This window comes from Zonotrichia albicollis, chromosome 4, assembly GCF_047830755.1.
Source record: "Zonotrichia albicollis isolate bZonAlb1 chromosome 4, bZonAlb1.hap1, whole genome shotgun sequence".
Classification (NCBI taxonomy): Eukaryota; Metazoa; Chordata; class Aves; order Passeriformes; family Passerellidae; genus Zonotrichia; species Zonotrichia albicollis.
This window is the reverse complement of record NC_133822.1, coordinates 20,706,594-20,723,894: the sequence shown is the minus strand read 5'-3', so window position 1 is coordinate 20,723,894 and position 17,301 is coordinate 20,706,594. Positions and strand designations below refer to the sequence as shown.

General features: G+C 41.2%; 1 protein-coding gene across 9 annotated transcripts in view; it reads left to right on the top strand.

The window, feature by feature from the left end:
- The window catches only part of TBXAS1 (thromboxane A synthase 1), a 265,426-nt gene that overhangs the window by 68,088 nt on the left and 180,037 nt on the right, over positions 1-17,301 (top strand). For all 9 annotated transcript variants that reach the window (XM_074539045.1, XM_074539043.1, XM_074539047.1 and 6 more), the window contains one exon: positions 15,876-15,969. In XM_074539045.1, the coding sequence (XP_074395146.1) occupies positions 15,876-15,969 (94 nt within the window). The remainder of the gene's footprint in view (positions 1-15,875; positions 15,970-17,301) is intronic.

Below are 17,301 nucleotides of genomic sequence, written 5' to 3'. Positions count from 1 at the left end.
TTTTTCCTTTCAGGGGCTGATTTCTAACATCACAGGCCAGTCTTTTACTGCTGTGCTCCATAGCAAGAAAAGCTGTGTTAGGCTGGGTGCATTTGAAAGCCTGTGCTGGTGCTCAAGCAACCAGAGGCAAACCTGAAAAAAAAGGGGCTGTGCTCTGCCATAAAATAGAGCTCTGTTCAAACAGACTTGCTCCAGAATCAAAAAGCAGCTCCTCTTCTGCCTTTGACCTGTCAGGAGAGAAGAGTAGTAACTCAACTTTAATTTTCAGGAGGTGTAAGCCCACAGATGGCCTGGCCATAGTAACAAGTCTCAGGTGCAATACATGCTGCTAATTGAATAATTAATCCTGCTTGCCCGTGTCTCCTGAAGTAGTAAACCGGTGCAGGCATGAGTGTTGAAGGATATATGTGGTCTCCTCTGGGTGCTCGTGTTTTGAACATGAGACTAAGCCTTGTAAGGTCCAGTATTATGAGCAGGTTAAACAAATGAGCTGTTTCTCAGTTTATGTTGGAGAGGAAAGTTTGTTAGAGATTCACTATATCAACATGTATTTTAGAAAGTGCTCTGTGTACTGGAGAGTGTGTTTGGGTGGCTAACTTTGAAATGCTAGGCTCTTTCTGCTTTTTCCCCCCTTCCTTAAAAGGTGCTTTAGGTTGCTGGCAGCTAATGTAAGTTGGAAATTATTCTTTACAGCTGTTCATACATCCACACATGCTCATTCCTCTGTACATCTAGAGGGCTCTACAGTATTCTCTAATGATGACATGCTGAATTTGTAAATGGGTGACTACATTGTGGTCTGGCATCTCTGTAACTGTGCCCTTTAATAATAATCGTTCCCTGGGAGCATGAAGAAGTTTCCTTTTTTTCTCTTCAAAGAATTACTATTTCCAATTGTTGCCTTTTTTTTATGGATAATTATTTTTTACTTATTCATTAAGAGAGTGAAAGACTCGTGGAATGGTTTGTTTCCCAAATACACTTTATTTGGTAGAAGGAAGAGAGACTTATCTTTCTTCCTAAAGGTTTTTGTGCTGTTTTTTGATAGAATGCTACTTGTCCTGAAGTATATTTCATGAAACAGTGTGGTAGGGCAAGGTAACAAATGCTAGATTCTAATAAACATTTCAATACAGAAAAGCCTGAATGTGTCTGGGACTGCTTGGCTAATTGTTAGTTGGCTTGGTGTCCTTACTTAGGCTTCCATTCAAAGAGGCAATGTATTTCTCTTTGCAGATAATCTGTGGGCAATTTCTATCCAAAATCTTTTTGCAGCTGTCTTTAGCTGTGTGACTGTATTGCTGTGGAAGGGGACAGTGCCATGAGTTTATCCCTGATTTGTATTGGTAGCACAAATCCCTCCTTGATGGGAGAGGAGGAAAATAGTCCTCCTTCCATCGATAGCAAACCACAATTAGAGCAATAATTTATCACTTGTTTATTTATAGACCAGAATGAGCTGTGCTTCCATCTAGTTGGACTTCCTGGGTTTTGGCTCTGTATTTTCATTTAGACTTTGTAGGGGGAAGTGCTGTGTGGTGGGTTTTTTGTTTGTTTTACACTTTTTTGTTGTTGTTTGTTTAAGAAATTGAGAGGATTCTTCCAAAAGCCGAAAGCTGCAGTGAGTCCGTTAGCTTTCCTGGTGGACTGTTTTAATCTTTACATGCCCTCAGCCCCAGGAAATTGCATCTGAATTCAGTATTTAATTTGTGAAATGCATGTACCCAACTCTGAATATTTTGGCTTTGTCCTGGAAGATGGGGAGCTGCTTGCTGTTAGCGCTCGTTCCAGTGTAAGTATTTGTAGGCAGCAGTCAAGGCACTTCTCAACTTTCTGTTCAATATGCTGCACTGTCATTTAAAAGCTTGCTTTATTTTCTCTTGCCCATCCTTAGATCTCTTTCAAAATGTCCTTTGAGCTCCACCCACTACTCCCATGTCTTTCCTGAACAGTTCTTTGTGTAGCAGTAGAGTAGTTGTTTCCCCAATGCTTCACATGTTGTTTCCTCACTTGCACCTCCCTTTTTGAGAAGAGGTTGTGTTGGGGTGGGGATCAGTCTGTTCTGTCGAGGAACAGGCATTAGGACAAGAGGAAATGGTCTCACGTTTTGCCAGGAGTGATTTAGGTTGGGTATTAGCAACTACTTCTTTATCAAAAGGATTGCCAAGCACTGGAACTGCCCAGGGAAGAGGAAGAGTCACCATCCGTGGAGAGGTTTAAAAGGCATAGACAGGATACTTAGGGATGTGGTTGGGGGTGAGGTTGGTGGTGGTGGGTTGATGTACAGTTTGCTGGTTTAGTGGCTGCACCAGCTTGAGCAGGGATCAGATGAACATAGAGAAAGCAGCCAGAGGGAGTATGGGCTGGTGGGTTGTAGGAAGGCTGCAACTTTTTCCAGCAGCAGTCAGCTCTCTGATTGCCTCAGCTGCCTCCTGATGTCCTACTGTAATGGATGACCTGCTGCCTGAATTGTACCCTTTGAAATGCCATGACCAGGGTGGATTGGTGACTGTTCAGGTGAGTGGGGCCACTGCTGGTGATGTTTGGTGGCCAATAGCTATCAAACAGCTGCTGGTACAGATTTCTGGCACTGAAGCACTGTGGCCATGCCTATTGCCATGGCTGTATGGTAGCAGGATGCTGCAGAGAGGCTGTGGACACATTTCTTAGCACAGAAAATCTGGGGTCAGATTTAAGTAGCTGGAACTCATTATTTCTTTTACTTGTAAGTAAGAAACTGTCTGTAAATCCTCCTAGTAAAGAGTCCTGTGGATCAATAACTCATGATTAGGGGTCCCATTTTGTGTTCAAGCATTGAGCCACTTTTAGCTTGTCTAGGTTGGTGTCATGTTAGTTTTCTGTGTAGTGTGTAAAATCTTTCAGGCAAGATGTTGTGTGGTCTTGTGTTTCTAGCACATTGGACTAGCCCCAGCAGATGCTGTTGGGAGAGTTGTAGTTATCATCCATACCCATAAACTTGTCGAGAAACTAACCCTAAACCCACCCCAACCCAAAATGAAAGGCTTGTTTGACAATATTGAAAGGCATTTAATTACATTCTCCTAAGTTATTTCTTCTCAAACTTTTTGTTAATGGAATTCTAAAATGATATTTCTGTTATTTCACATAAGGATGATGTCAGGTTTATCGTTACCTCTGTTTTCCCCTTGCCCCTTTAGATTTTGGTATTATGCTGCTTGTCTTTCAAATGCTCTGAATTGTGCTAGTGCTAAAGATCAATATATCAATATTGTTGGTGCAGATAACTGTAGCCATTTTGTTGGGTGTATGTTATGTGATGCTACTTAATTTTGAAAATGCTAATCTTCAGCAGGATGCTGCCTTGTTTTTTCTTCAGTTATGAGTTGTACCTTTTCTATCATATAAGAGCAAGAATTTATTTTTGGAAGTTTTGTCTGAATACTGATGCCTGTAGATGCAAAAGAAAAATCAATCCATCTTCTAAACCAGTTCACTAAGTCATCCACCCAATTCCTTCCTCCCATAGCTTCCATTTTCCCCTTTTCACTTGTGAGGATCATTAAGGTTTGTGGCTTTTTTCCTATTTTATCTTGAGGACAAAGAGGTTGCCACAGTAGGGAGCCTTTAGTCCAACTTGAGGATTCTAGGCTAATGTGTAGTCATGGATGGGCTCTGGTCCTTTGCATGGGTTGGAAATATCAGGAATTGAGAAGGATTAGGTTCTCCAGTGGGCAGCCCAAATAATAGAATAGAACAAAACTAACTGGAGCTGGTGGGACCATAGCATGGGAGATCTTCAGCCTTGCATATTGAACTTTCCTGGAGCAATGTTCAGTAAGGGAGCTCCCCAAGGAGGAGGAAATCAGCCCGTTCTGGAGGGGGATGGTGTGAATGATGCATAGCAGAGTATCATCCACACCTCTGATGCAGATGCACCTATGAGGGCTAGATTAATGTTAAAGATGGATGTTCAGAGTGAAAAACCCATCAGTGGTATATAGTAACCCTTGTGGAAAAAACATAAAGAATGGTTGAGTGTTAATTTTGCTCTATGGGAAAATGAACAGATGTACAGTGTGTGTATGTATGCACATGAATGTAAATATACAGATATATAAATAAATATAGAAGTTTGGTTTCCTAAGGGATTCAAAAGTATCTCAGCTTGAGTTAGCTATTCCTAGTGTAGTGTCAAAGTAAATAAAGCAGCCACTGTGCAGTGTGGTGTGCCCGTATGGGACTGCACCCCCTTTTGTGGGCCTTTTCATTGCAACCCCAGTTATCACTGGGGGAAGACATTAAAAGTAAAGATTATCTTCAGAGCTCTGGTAGTGGCCAGGAAGGGTCACCTTCTTCCAGGCTGCACATGGTATATTAGACCTGTGCACCACTGTGCTTTACATGGTTTGAGCAGATTTTGCTAATGCTTTCCTAAGTGTCTTTTTTTATATTCCTCCAGTTCAAAGTTTTGTATCCATTGCTTTTTTTTTTTTTTTTTTTTTTTGGCCATCGTTGGATCTTCCTATCTAGCCTCTCTTACAGCAGGCAGTAAGCTTCAACTCCCCAGAGATAAGTAAAAGTATTTTTCTTCAGGCTTCCAACTTCATGTCTTGCAGTTAGCTCCTTGGAGACAAAGTAAAGCTGGAAGTAATGATGCAGATCTGTAATGAGCCTTAAAAAATAATTTTAAAAAATCATTGTTTTAGTTAGGAAAAGAAATACCTTAATTATTGCAGTTGCATTTGTGTATTTCATAATATCAGTGTCTCTTGCTCATATCTTGCTCAAGGTGGTGTTGAGATCTTGTGTCCCCTCTCCAGTAGGTAGGTGACGTCTCTGAGACTTCATCTGCCTAAGAGGCCCTTTCCTTTCCCTCAACAAGCCTCTTTTTTCCTGCCAGGATTTCTGTCATTTGAATCACATCTTGCTCTCATTCTCGTCTGCTCTCAGCCCTTTTATTTTTTTTGTTGTCAGCCCTTTTATTTTTTTTATAAACTTTCTAATCTCTTTTAAAACCCCTGTGTATCATCATCTAGTGTCTTTGTTCTGCCTTAGAAAAGATCACTACTCTGCACCCAGGTGCTTGCAGAGAGAGTGAAGAAAACCAGTTTCTCTGGGCTTCAGCTCTCCTCTTGCCTCTCTTTGAAGGTGAATTGCTCATGCTAATGACTCACCATCCTTACTTCCCTGTGGAATTTTAGTTCCTTGTGGTAGTTAAAAAGTAATCGAGTGTCGGTGCACAGGACTTCCCTCCACTTTAGGGGACCTGATGCTAATGATTTATTTATCATTTCTGTTTCAGCAGGAGCAGGGAACCCCTGTCAAGGATCAGGGCTCTGCTGTGCACATGAAGGGTGTGCGATGTAATGGAAAGATGGTCTCTGTCTCGGTGAATTTGCAGTGGAGGCGTTGAAGCGTTTTGCTTTCATGTGCCAGGAGCGTTTGAGGCTGTTTAACAGGAGGAGAGAGGGTGAGCTGGGACAGGGGTGCAATAGCAGGTCCTTTGAGAGGAGCTGGGAAGGGGGTCTTTAATGGATTAGTGCGCTACATTACTCGTGCAGCGCTGTGTCAGATGTTAAAAAACCTCGAGTCAAAGGGACAGCCAACAGCAATGGACTTTTTCATTGTTAGCAGGGAGCAATGATTACAAATTGCTCCAGGAGCCTGCCAGATACACAGGTTGAGAGAGAACAGGACCAATAGAAGAGCAACGACTCTTCATTAAAATTAGTTTCTTCTTGTCATGTGCACAACTGCTTCACAGAGAGGGGGGACTGTGGCTGTCTGGATTATGGAAGATCCAGACAAGTGGGCTGCAGAGTATGCTGTCGTGTGCTATGACACTGAGTAATGCCAATCAACTCTGTTCCAGGAAAGCCATTTCCATGTCAGCCTCTACATGAAAATTATCTGACTTGAACAGGGGTTTTTTTATGAAGTTAAGAGAATTATTCCTAAGTATTGGAATTTGTCTCTGTCATGGAGAAATGGCCAGAATGGACTTCAAAGTGCAGTCAAAAGATGAAATAATGTGAAACAAGCACTTTTGTTTTTTAATAGCCAACAGCCCAGAGAGAGGAGCATGTCAGCTTAAAAAGTTTTTCTGTCTGAACCATCCAACCTGCTGTTTTACAAGTAATGCACAGCATTACTGCATTTTTCAGTGATTAGAGAAGTAAAGCACCTCTCAGTCCATTCTGCTCTGGGTTTGACATTTCATGCATACCCAATGTTGCTATTTCTGTGTGCTCAGTCTCCTTAGGCTTGAATGGGTGATTCAGAGCTCCAGGAAACCCCAATTGCCTTTGTTTTGCTTTTAATCTGGATGGCACTTGGGAGTAACACTTGAGCCTGCTTTTTTTAGGCAGTTTTTCAAGTTCAGAGGATCTCCTTGAAGTTTGCTTCCTGCAATCCTTTCATCCAGTCTGTTTGAAATTCTGCTTTTCCTTTGGCTTTGTTTGGCATCTATTCAACTATCTTCTGTTTTGTAGGAACGATTTTCTGCCTTTGTTAGTGGCCCACGATAGCTTACTGGGGGTGGTGATGGTGGTAGACTGCTCAAGCACACTGAAAGGTGATTGAAATAATTTCACTGCTCCTCCTGTCTCATGCCTGTGTTTGCTAAAGGGTGTTCTCCTTGTCCTGGGGTAGGGAATATGCTATGGATATTCTTTGCTCTGTCCACTGTGCCTCTTTATAAGGTGAACTCACATTATGGAAAGGATGGAATTGCTTCTCTTTTCTGAGCTCAACTCTTGTCAGTCCGCAGGTACTCAAGAAGTCCTGAATAAGATGCAAAGGAAAAAAGGAGGCTGAGTTTATTTTTTGTATTGCCACAAGGCTTTGAACCCCACTTCTGCACTTGCTCTCACTGTTCATGTGTGCACGAGCCCTGAGGTTGGGAAGATTTTTTCTTCTTCCCTTCAGAAACTAATGATGTTTCTCCCTGGTGACTCCAGTGCTGTGCTTTGCTTTTCATGAAAGGAGCTCTGTACACCCTTTACTTTAATTCTAGTGGTATTAAATCATGCAGCAAAGCAGAGCTCTGGACTTGCACTATTTAGATGCATGCCTGGTACCTGCTCTTGTTCAATTCTGAGGCTTTGCAGCCAGTACCAGTGCTGTTTTATGATGTAGCAGATTGTCATTTGCTCCTTGAAGCAGTCTCACTTCCACTGGGTCTTTCCATGCTGCTTCATGTGCCTGGGTCAGCCACCTGCCAGGACGTGGAGAGCTGCTTGTGCTTCCTCTGTACCCTAAAGATTAGAAAATGAAATGTGTCTGTGTGAAGTACAATTTAATAGTTCATAGTAGTGGGTTTTTTTTGTAGTTGTCACTATATGGAAAGATGAGAGAAATGGAATAAAAATCAGAAAGCAAGAAAGATAAAGAGCTCATCTCCTTGTGGCATCCCACTAGTCCTGGCTTCCAAGTCATGGGGAGCAGGCAGTGTCTGCATTACTAATTTCAGGTTTATCATATGCTGTCTGGTATGTACAGACATTATAACATCTTTCCTGTAATTAAGGGTCAGATAATGTTGTCATTGTCACCCCTGTGCTATAATGGATTAGACCCTGCATAAAATAACTAGCTATGAGCTGAGATTTTATGTGTGCTCTCAGACTGAGAGCCAGCACTTCCTTTATTTTAAGTCTGGCTTACTTAATTATAGGTGGGTCTGCAAGCACTACAAATTAAGGTTGTGTGATGCTCCTGTTATATAACTCTATTTTAAATTGCTTATTGCTTTATCAAACTCCAAGCAGCTAGGATTGAAGTTTTCTGGGGCTGCTGTCTGTCTCTCTTCAAAATTATTGAAAATTTTCAGTTAAAATGAGCTCCATAATTTCTGAGACAAATGCAGAAGAAAAATGTTTGGTTTTATTTTGGGAATCTCTTGAGGATTGAGGTTTTTTTCATTATCTTATTACTCCTAAGAAGTGATATTCTGATTTTTATATTAGCTTTAAAGCAGGGTTTCAATATTTGCCAAGAGGAGGTGGGCTTTTGTCACTGAATGTACTTTTTGCCTTTCTCATGCAAATTTGGGCAAATTGTAAGCGTTTGAAAAATTACAGTTAGCACACGTTTGCTGCGATCTTTTCTGTTGATATATAATTTTAAGCGCGTGTTTCTGATTCTGCTTTTGCTAAGCAGAGTCCCACCCTCTGTGTGTGTGGAGGGCTGACCAGGCAGCAGATTGCTGACAGCAGTTGGCTGGAGCAGGTGACAGGTCCATGGATGAGGAAGAGCAGGGTGTGGAGATAGTGCCAGAGGAGCAGATGAGGACTCACTAGTAAGATGTTAGCACCCAGAAAGAAACCTAGTCTTTTGGTTTGGGAACTCTTCAATTTTGCTGTTTTTTCTCTTTGAGGGAGTATTGAGACTCTCTCTGGCAGGCTGTGCCTCACAGCTCCCTTGTGTGAAAGACAACCTGCCTCTTCCATCAGCCCCTCCATTAGCTCACTTGGCAAAGGTCTCTGCCATAGTCTAGGGTCTTTTGATGACCCCTGTGGATGCAAAATGATGCAACATGATGTATTTTTAATGAGGTTTTTTTTCTTTAAATGAGGACTTGCAAAGAAAATGGCATTAAAGTCACATTATTGAGGTTGTGAAGTCAAGCCCACACAAGTTAGGAAATGCCAGAACAAAGTCAGGCTGTGGACCATTAATTAAGGCTCCCTGAGCACCATGAAATGATCTCTGGTGCTCTGATCATGTATGTCTCTGGTCAATAGGACCTCTGCCACCTTCAGTGCACTAGATGGATGGTGGCTCCTTGGTGTTAACTTAAAAATAAATAAATAGAATTAGTTCATGTGCTGTGTAATCATGAGGTCTGAGCATTTATCCAGAACTGTCTCTAGGGAGGTGAGCTGTCCCTGCAGTCTGTCACCACAGCTCATTTGAGATTGGAAGGGGGAAAATGCCTGGAGTTTGCTCCAGATACTTTGTCACTGCTTTGGTACCTGCCACATGTATGCTGACAGGCTGGTCTCAAAAAAGGGGATGGGATGGTGTTCCCCACCTCACCTCCAGTTAAGGGAGATGTTTCTAGCCCTAAAGCATTGGGAGGCATTGAGCCCCTTGAAGGAATTTTGTTTTTCCCAGGGCTGTCCTGGCAGGGTGTGGTGTCATGCAGACCTTGTGCCAGCTGTTTCCTGGTGGCACTGGGTGGCTCCGCATGTGCTGTTGCTGAATGTGGTACAAGAGCTGAACTCTAAAACCAGTTCCCTGACAGCAAGAGACACCAGGCAAGTTCTGTGGTAGACCACAATCCATGGAATAAAACATGAAAGGCAGCTGAGGTTGGAAGGCTCTAGAGGGAATGCAGTATGGCTTTGCCTGCACCTACACCACTACTTGATGTGCTGCTAAATAACGTTTTGGGTCTTCAACCACCCCAACACTGCAATCCCTTTTTGGCCCTATGAAATAATGGGCCAGTGGCCCATTAGTACCTTCTTTATGTCAATGAAAAGTCAGAATGCTCAGGCTCCTAAGCAGACTGTTTTCTCTCAATTTAAAGATGAAACTACTTCCTGCATCTGTGCAATTCTTCCTGGTGTGTTGGAACAGCTGAGATGCATGCAAAAACTGAAGCCATGTTGTTTGCAAATGGAGTTGCATCACTAGGATATGATCTTGCATAGCACTTAGGAAGGCTGATAAGGTTGAAACCTCATGTCCTTTTAATTGAGACGTCCATTTGCAAAATTAAGAGGTGTTATTAGTTGAGGAGAGAAAACAAAAAATTTACTATTTTCTGAACACCATGTTTCTAGCAATGCACCTGTTTTTGCCGACTTCTGTCTTCCTGGCTGAAACAAGAACATCTATGGCCTTGATGTAGCATTTTCTCCTGTATGCCTCACAATGTCAGTCTGATAACCAGGCACTTGAAGAAACTACTCCTTAATAAAAGTATGGTGCCAGTGGTCCTAGGGAGTGAGAGGACAGCTTTGTGTGGGGTTAAGGCAGCAGGGCTGGGACATGAGCTGAGCTTAGCTATCAGCTCTGACCCAGCTGTTCCTGCAGACATCAGGTATGGCCTCGTGGACGCACCAGACCTCAGATCTGCTGTGGACAATCCTGCTGGTGAGGAGACTCCTCTTTGTGGTGGGATGTCTCTTTGTCCATCTCACGTGGGATGGAGCTCCCACCTCCTCTCCCAAGGTTATATATTGCTATGAGGAGCCAACAGCCTCTGCTGCTGCTGACCTCCATCGCTTTGTTTAAAGGTGTTGAGCCAACAAAGAAGGGCTGAAGCTGTGGATTTATGACTCTTGTTCATTTGCTCTTTATTTGGAAAAGTCACCGCCCAGTGTGAAGAGGTTGCACTCTGAGAGAGGTGATGAAATATTGTCATTGACCTGCTGCACAGACCATCTGTCTCTTGCAGGGCTACTCTGGAATATGGTGAAAAGTGTTGCTTTTTCTGCCTGGGCTTTTTCATTTAATTGGCTTTGATTCACTGCTAATTTTTAGAACTTAAATCAAAGCAACCCCCAAAACTTTAAATACACTATGACAACCTGAAGCCTTATTACAACCAAGCTCTTGAGACTATCAGTTCTCTTAAGAGACATGAAGGAAATTGCTTGACAGACCAGAACAGTATGGATTAAAAGATGATTGTTAGCAGATAGATGAGGCATAAATTTAATATTGGGCATATAATCTTGCCTTTTCTGCACACTCTTCCTGATGTATTAGCAAATATTTCAATGAAATAATGTCCTATGATAATTTAGGTTTTGCAGCTGGAAAACATCTGCCCATGTGGAGGCAGATGGTGCAAGTGTGTGCAATGTCTTTCTTTTTCTTGTGCAATTATGTCAAAATTAAGGCTCTGTGAGTGTATGCAAGTGATTAAGGAGAGCAAGTGTTAGATGGAAGTTCTCATTATCCCTGAATCTGTTATTATAGCCCTACAAATTCGTGGTTAAAAAGTACAGATTTGTTGAGCTTGAAAATCAAATAGCAGTACTCAAATTTCCTTATCCCAAACTGACTAAAGTGTCTCTTGAAGATTAATTTCAGTTCATTCTTAGAGGCACACTTGTGGATGTTCAGTATTTCTTTTTGGAGGTGTGGTAATAATTCCATACTCTGAGCTTGATATTCTACACATCCAACTGTATTTTTGTTCAGCAAATCCCTCCTTTTCCACCAGAGGTATTGCTGGTAACAGTAAAGGGCAATTTAGCAGCCTGTGTTGACCAAAAAAGAGGGATTTACCTTCCCCATTTTTCTCTCCTCTGTTTTCTGGGAGACTGTCTTTTGGGGGTGAACAGCTGATTTAATTTTGTGGTTTTGTTTTTTCTTTCAGTGACTACACTTTCTGGAGGTAATAATCAGCACAGGCTGTATCCTTCTGGGATGGTATCACTTTGGCTGCAGCACTCACCCACTTGCAAGACCTGTTTTGTGTGTGTTCCTTTGTCAGAATGGGACGCAATAATGATTTTCTACCTTAAATATTCTGAGGAGCTGACATGAGGAAAGACTTATGTGATGGCAGCTCTCCAGTGACCCTGCTGCAGTATTCATAATGCAGAATTTCCCAGAGAGGGCTGAGAGCTGAAAGTCTGTAGCCAGCTTTGGGATGATGTTTTGGTGAGACTGGGCTGCCAGAGATGCTTGTATATTTTGAATATATTTTTTTTCACAACCCGTCATTGTAATGCTGGGGAGGCTACCTTTATTTTGTGTATTATCACTACTTTGTGAGCAAAATACATCCCAGTGTTAACTGGAATCTGGTATGGGAATAAGTAAATAGAGGCAAATAGGTAAAAATGCATGGCGATTGTCTCTCGTTTGGCAGGAATGATTTCCATTATCTCAGCAAAATACTTTGTTTTCCCAGTCTTGCAAAATAACACAGCTCCCAATTCCCAACAATGAGATTAAATAACATCTCTGTGTCCCAGTTTATAGCTTTTTAGGTATTATTAGGTTGTGTATTACTTAGATGTAGAAGGAATGATGCACTTTCTGTGTTGGGAGAAATTTGGGGTAATTTCAGCAGCATGTTGAACTCCACGGTGCAGAATTGGAAACTCTGTAATCTTGTCTGCTACACAAATTGATCACCCTTAATGGTAGACAGCATAATACTTTTTCTGCCAGTACTGGCCTGGCTGGACAGATGACTAGTTCTGTTGGTTATATATCCTTCACAACTTATATTATTTATCTATGTCTCTCCTTTTTTTTTTTTAATTTTTGAGTGGTGTTTTGTGGAGAGAAGTTAGTATTTGTGAGTTGGCCTACAGGAATGTATTTGGCATGCTAACTTCCTTTTAGCAGTTGTGTTTAATATATACAGAGAGCATTTTGCTCTCAGAGGCCATTTGAATGTCTTCAAAGGGTTTCTGAATTGTTTATTGATCTACTTCATTGCTGACGTTCCTCTGGTTCTTTTTGATGTCTTGTCACTTAATTCAAAATATAATGCCAAGCTTTAAAATTAAGGGTTGTGCAGGCAGCTGTACTTGTGTAAATATTAGGGTACATTTCTCTTTTGAGTGAGAATGTACTAGATTGTCCAATAAATGTTGCTGCCATCAGAGTTTCATCCTTTTCATGCCCCTCACTTCTCACAGACTCATTCGTCTCTTCCTCTTAAAGCTGAAGTGTCTGGGGTTTTATCTTTTAGGTTTTATAAAAGTCTAATCTGTTATGCAATTAGAAGCTTACAGACTAGTTCCCTGATTAAATAAGTAACTTTGATGAATTTTCTTCCCTTTCCTTGAATGTTTTTCATGTATTTCTCTTACATTTGATAAATTTACAAGCTTAAAGTGTCTGCGGATTCCCTCTCTCCACCCTCATTAGTTTATTCTATCACTTTTTGAAGCTTTTTACACTTCTGGAGTAGAAAATCATCAGTGGTAAGGAATTCCATAGGTAGTATTTTTATTTATTGGAAAACTGTTTCTTTTCTAATCCTGCCACCTGAATATTCATTTGTGAATTTTCATACTATATTTTAAATTTTTGGGTAATAGCTCTTAATTTATTTTTTAAGCCTTGCATGGTATTAAATATATTTGTTATAACCTGCATAGGTTGCTTTTCTCCCTCCATGATGAAGATTATAGCCTGTTAACTTATTTCTTGTACAGAAGTGGTTCCATATCTTTGGTTATCTTGGTCACCTCTTAGTATCTCCTCTATTTCTAGATTTTGCGTTTGATTTAACCTTTCTAGTCCATTGGCTGAGGTTCCACTGTCAGTGTGGGGGGGTTCCTGATACCAGATTAGTTTTTGTGATAATGTGGAAATGTATTAAGTGGCAGAGTGAGAACTGGCCACTGGTGATAAGGCAGGCCTGGAGCTGTTTCATTTAGATGTACAGCTTCTCCAGACAAATGGCTTTTCCTATGAGGCCACCCTGCCTTTTTACACTTGCCCAGTTTCTAGCCCACCTTCCCATCCCAGCAACAGAACCCAGACAGTGTTTTCCCAGTTCCCTTAGGATGCAGCTCTGAGTTACTGCCCAAGGGGGTACCATGGAGGTGCTGAGTGACCAAATCACATAAATTGGCCTGTTTGACTTATCAGCCTCTTCTGGCTCAAAAGGCAGAGGTTTGTGCCGCAAAGCTGTCAGATTCATGTATTGCTGGTGTTCACTGTGTGTTGTACAGGACCATTTTTCTTCTTTTTTTTCCAGAAGTCTATAGGCCACTCTTTCCTCTCTCTGTCCCCCACCCGAAATATTGAGGAGGAGCTGAAATATTGCAGAGATGGGGGAAAGCTTTTAATATTTAAGGCTGCAGAAAGTAAGCTGTTGCATTAGAAATGGTCAAAGTTAAGGCTATGTGTGCAGTGTTAGATCCTTCTTTTGTGCCTGCTGCCCTGTCAGATTTTGGTCATTTGTGCCCTGTTTTCTTTTCTCTAAAGCATCAGGTGTTTCAACAACATCAGAAATGTTGTAAAATCATAGAGTAGAGCTAGATATGTTTATTGATGAGATTATTTTTTTCTCCTGCTGGCTTCATCCTTTTGTTGTTACATTTCAGTCTGTAACTTGATGACACTGCTGCTCTCTCCCATCTCATTGTAAACTGCTGTTCCCTACCTTTCTGAAACCTGCTTCAAATGTAACTGAATAAAAAGCAGTGGAGAAAACCACATAAGGAGGGAGGAAAGGAAAGCAAATCCTCAGCTGTATGAAGCTGCCAGTAATGTTCAGAAGCTGACAATGATGAACTGTTCATCTAAGTATAAATAGTCTTCACAGTCTCTGTTTCTTGCCTTGTGAAATGGCACTCATTATTTTTTTTCCCTTTTAAAATATTTGGTGATCACATCATTTACTTTGTCTAGTGTAAGCCTCTGTTGCAGTCACTCTTTAGTTTGCTGTACATGAAAACCAGGAGTCTGCAGACTGTCTGGTGTGTGGTGAAATGAGCAGTTAACTGTAGCCTGGTGTTTTGTGATCTGCCATGTATTTTACAGTGAAAACATCAGGATAGAATACTGCTAAATTGACGGGTTTTCAATGACAGGGATTTTAATCTTTTTCACTGTTTACATACTGAAGATGAGGACTTTGCCATCACACAAAGACACTTCAGGAAGATTTCAAACAGCAGCAGCAGCAAAAAAAAATTCCTCTCTTTGGAGATGAAAATGTATCATGTAGGCTGTTTTGTCATTTTAAAGTTAAAATATTTCTTTTCCCAAGAGTATTAGCTGAGGAAAATCTCATATTTTTTAAAGCAGTTAAGTAGCTAAGAAATCAATAATATGTATAAAATATGTAATAAATGTTGACTTCTGTGCCTTTACTCCATGATACCTTGTCATACTTGACAGTGTCCTTGCATAGACTGAATACACATCATTTCTATTGGATTTGTGGGGGAGTTTGTGTTTGTGAAGGTTTGTCCTACCCCATTAATAAAAGAAAATGGTTGCTATTTAACAATTATTAAACCTCTATCTCCTAATTATGATTTTTGTAAAATACCGTCACAAACGAAAATCTATTAATAAATTAAGTACTGTGCTGCAGGAAATCTCAGCAAACAGAACTGCACAATGAATGTTGTGTCTTTGGGTAATCAAAGCTGCTGCAAGCTCCTGCTCTTTCAGGTTTCACTAATTGAAGTCCATTGACTTAAATCCATTGTTTGTATTAAGAAAGGGGGTGGGGAGGAAAAAGAGAGGCTCTGGGGTTGGGGTTTTCTTTTTCCTTTTTTCCGGTATTGTCCCTGTCAGCATGCCACAGTTTCATCTGTAACAAGGGATGCATGAATCTTTTCAGTCTGAGTTTTGTTTCTCTGTATTTTTCATATTTGTTTTATTTGCTGACTGGCAGCTCTAAAAAATCATTTAATCAGCATATCTGGCCCAAATACTAGGTTTGACTTGAACATACTGACAGTGTCTTGGCTCATGGACAACTGAGACTGGTTTGAATTTTTGTTCTGTGATCTGTATAGGTAGAGGTGATGGAAGAAGAAAATAATGTGGAAATCTGTCTAGTTCCTTTCCCAACAGTGCCACAGAAGTCAAGCCCCAAATGCTTCTTTTGATCTCAGTTGTAGTATCATGTAGCTTTGGAGAGTCACTTCTGACTTACATGACCCTCTTTGGGAAGAGGAGCAGTGCTCTCATAGCACTGCTCAATTTTGCAGGCTTGTGTTTGAGTCACTTGGTCCTTCTGCCCTCTCTGAAGCACCAGTGCATTGCATTCACTTTTGTGACCTGAGGAGCTGCCAAGCAGTGTAATCACACTGGCAGTTCTGTCTGACCAGCACAGAAAGCTTCTCCTCCATCTCCGAATCCAGGGAAGTCATCTCAACTAGCTACTGTGGCAAGTCCTATCATGACAAGATCCAGAACTAACTTCCTACCTTATCTTTTTCCAGGTACTCCACATCTGCGTTCTCCAAACTAAGCAGAGTAGGGATCCAACATCCTCCACCTCTTCCCTTCATTGGAAACCTGCTCTTTTTCCGGGAGGTAGGATATGTTTTCCTTTGTATCAATTAAAATGATGGGAAGAGTGGATAGGAGGCAGGAGGAATTGAAGAGAATCCTACAGTTCACTGGCACCACCTCTTCAGACATGTCCCTCTGGAAAGGACAAGCAAAACTCAGCTTTTTCAATGAATTGGTAGAAGCAGTTGTGTGTAAGCAGCTCTAATTCCGGGTAAAGTAAACTGCAGGGAAAGAAAATGTGTAAGCTCCTGCAGTTAATTACTTCAGCTTTTCCAAGAAAGTTCATGCCCTCAGTGAAACAAACTTAGTTGTGTGAATAGAGCAGATTATGTTAACTAGCCCCAACTGGTTTGACCTGAGTGGTTTTGGCTCCTACAACCCTTCTGTTTATTTGCACTTTTGCTGATTGTACCCATTTATTTTAAAGCCTTTAATGTTGCTTGCTCCCAAGCAGTAACTGGAATTAGGTACTGCTGAATGTTGTTGCTCTGTGCTCCAAATATTAGGGCTATGAAGAAGAGGAAGTGGTGGCATTTTGCTTCCGGATTTTCCCTTCTTTTTCTCACCCATCCTCTTTCAATAGACTGCTAATGCTCTGTTTTGTTCCTTGTTCCATTTCGATGGTATTGCTGAGGGTCCAAGATACCTTACTAACGAGGAGCTGCCATTTCTCTTGTTGAATCTTGCAGTAAAATCTCTCCAGTGTGTCTCTGTTGCAGCCCAGCAACTTTTCAGGAAATCTGGGCCAGCTCCAGCCGCTGCCCAGTTTTCCCTGTTAAGTGCATGGTCATCGATATCCATGCTGAGATTTGAATTATTAATGAGAATATATTGCCTCTTACCTTGGTCTTCATGGTTTTGTTATTGTTCTGTCAATACCTGACTCATTATTAGGTAAAGCCCTTTTAAATGCCAGTTTTACATGTACATCTGATTTCATTTAGAAAATAGCATAAAAGGTAGACTTAATCCTCTCTAGATTAATTTGAACTGGAATTGGCAGGGTGACTTTAACTTTCAAGGGATTCTGGTGGTATGGGATGCTGACCTGTTCACCTTCACTCTTAGGGTTTCAATTCAGCTGGGTGGCAGAAAGCCCCTCATTCTGCAGCTCCTTTGTGGTGAAATCCAGATGTCATTAGTTACCTGCTAACACTTGCTGTTAGGCAAAGGTGCCTAGAGATGAAGTTATTTTGGTATGTTTTAGATAGGAGTGCCCTGTGCCAGCATAGAAGTGTAAAGGTTTTGAGAAATTACCCAAAATGATCATATGATGTCTTAGGCAAATTTCATTACTAGAATAGCATTCATTAAGGTAACTTTTTTGCATTAGCCTGATTTAAGTTAACCTTG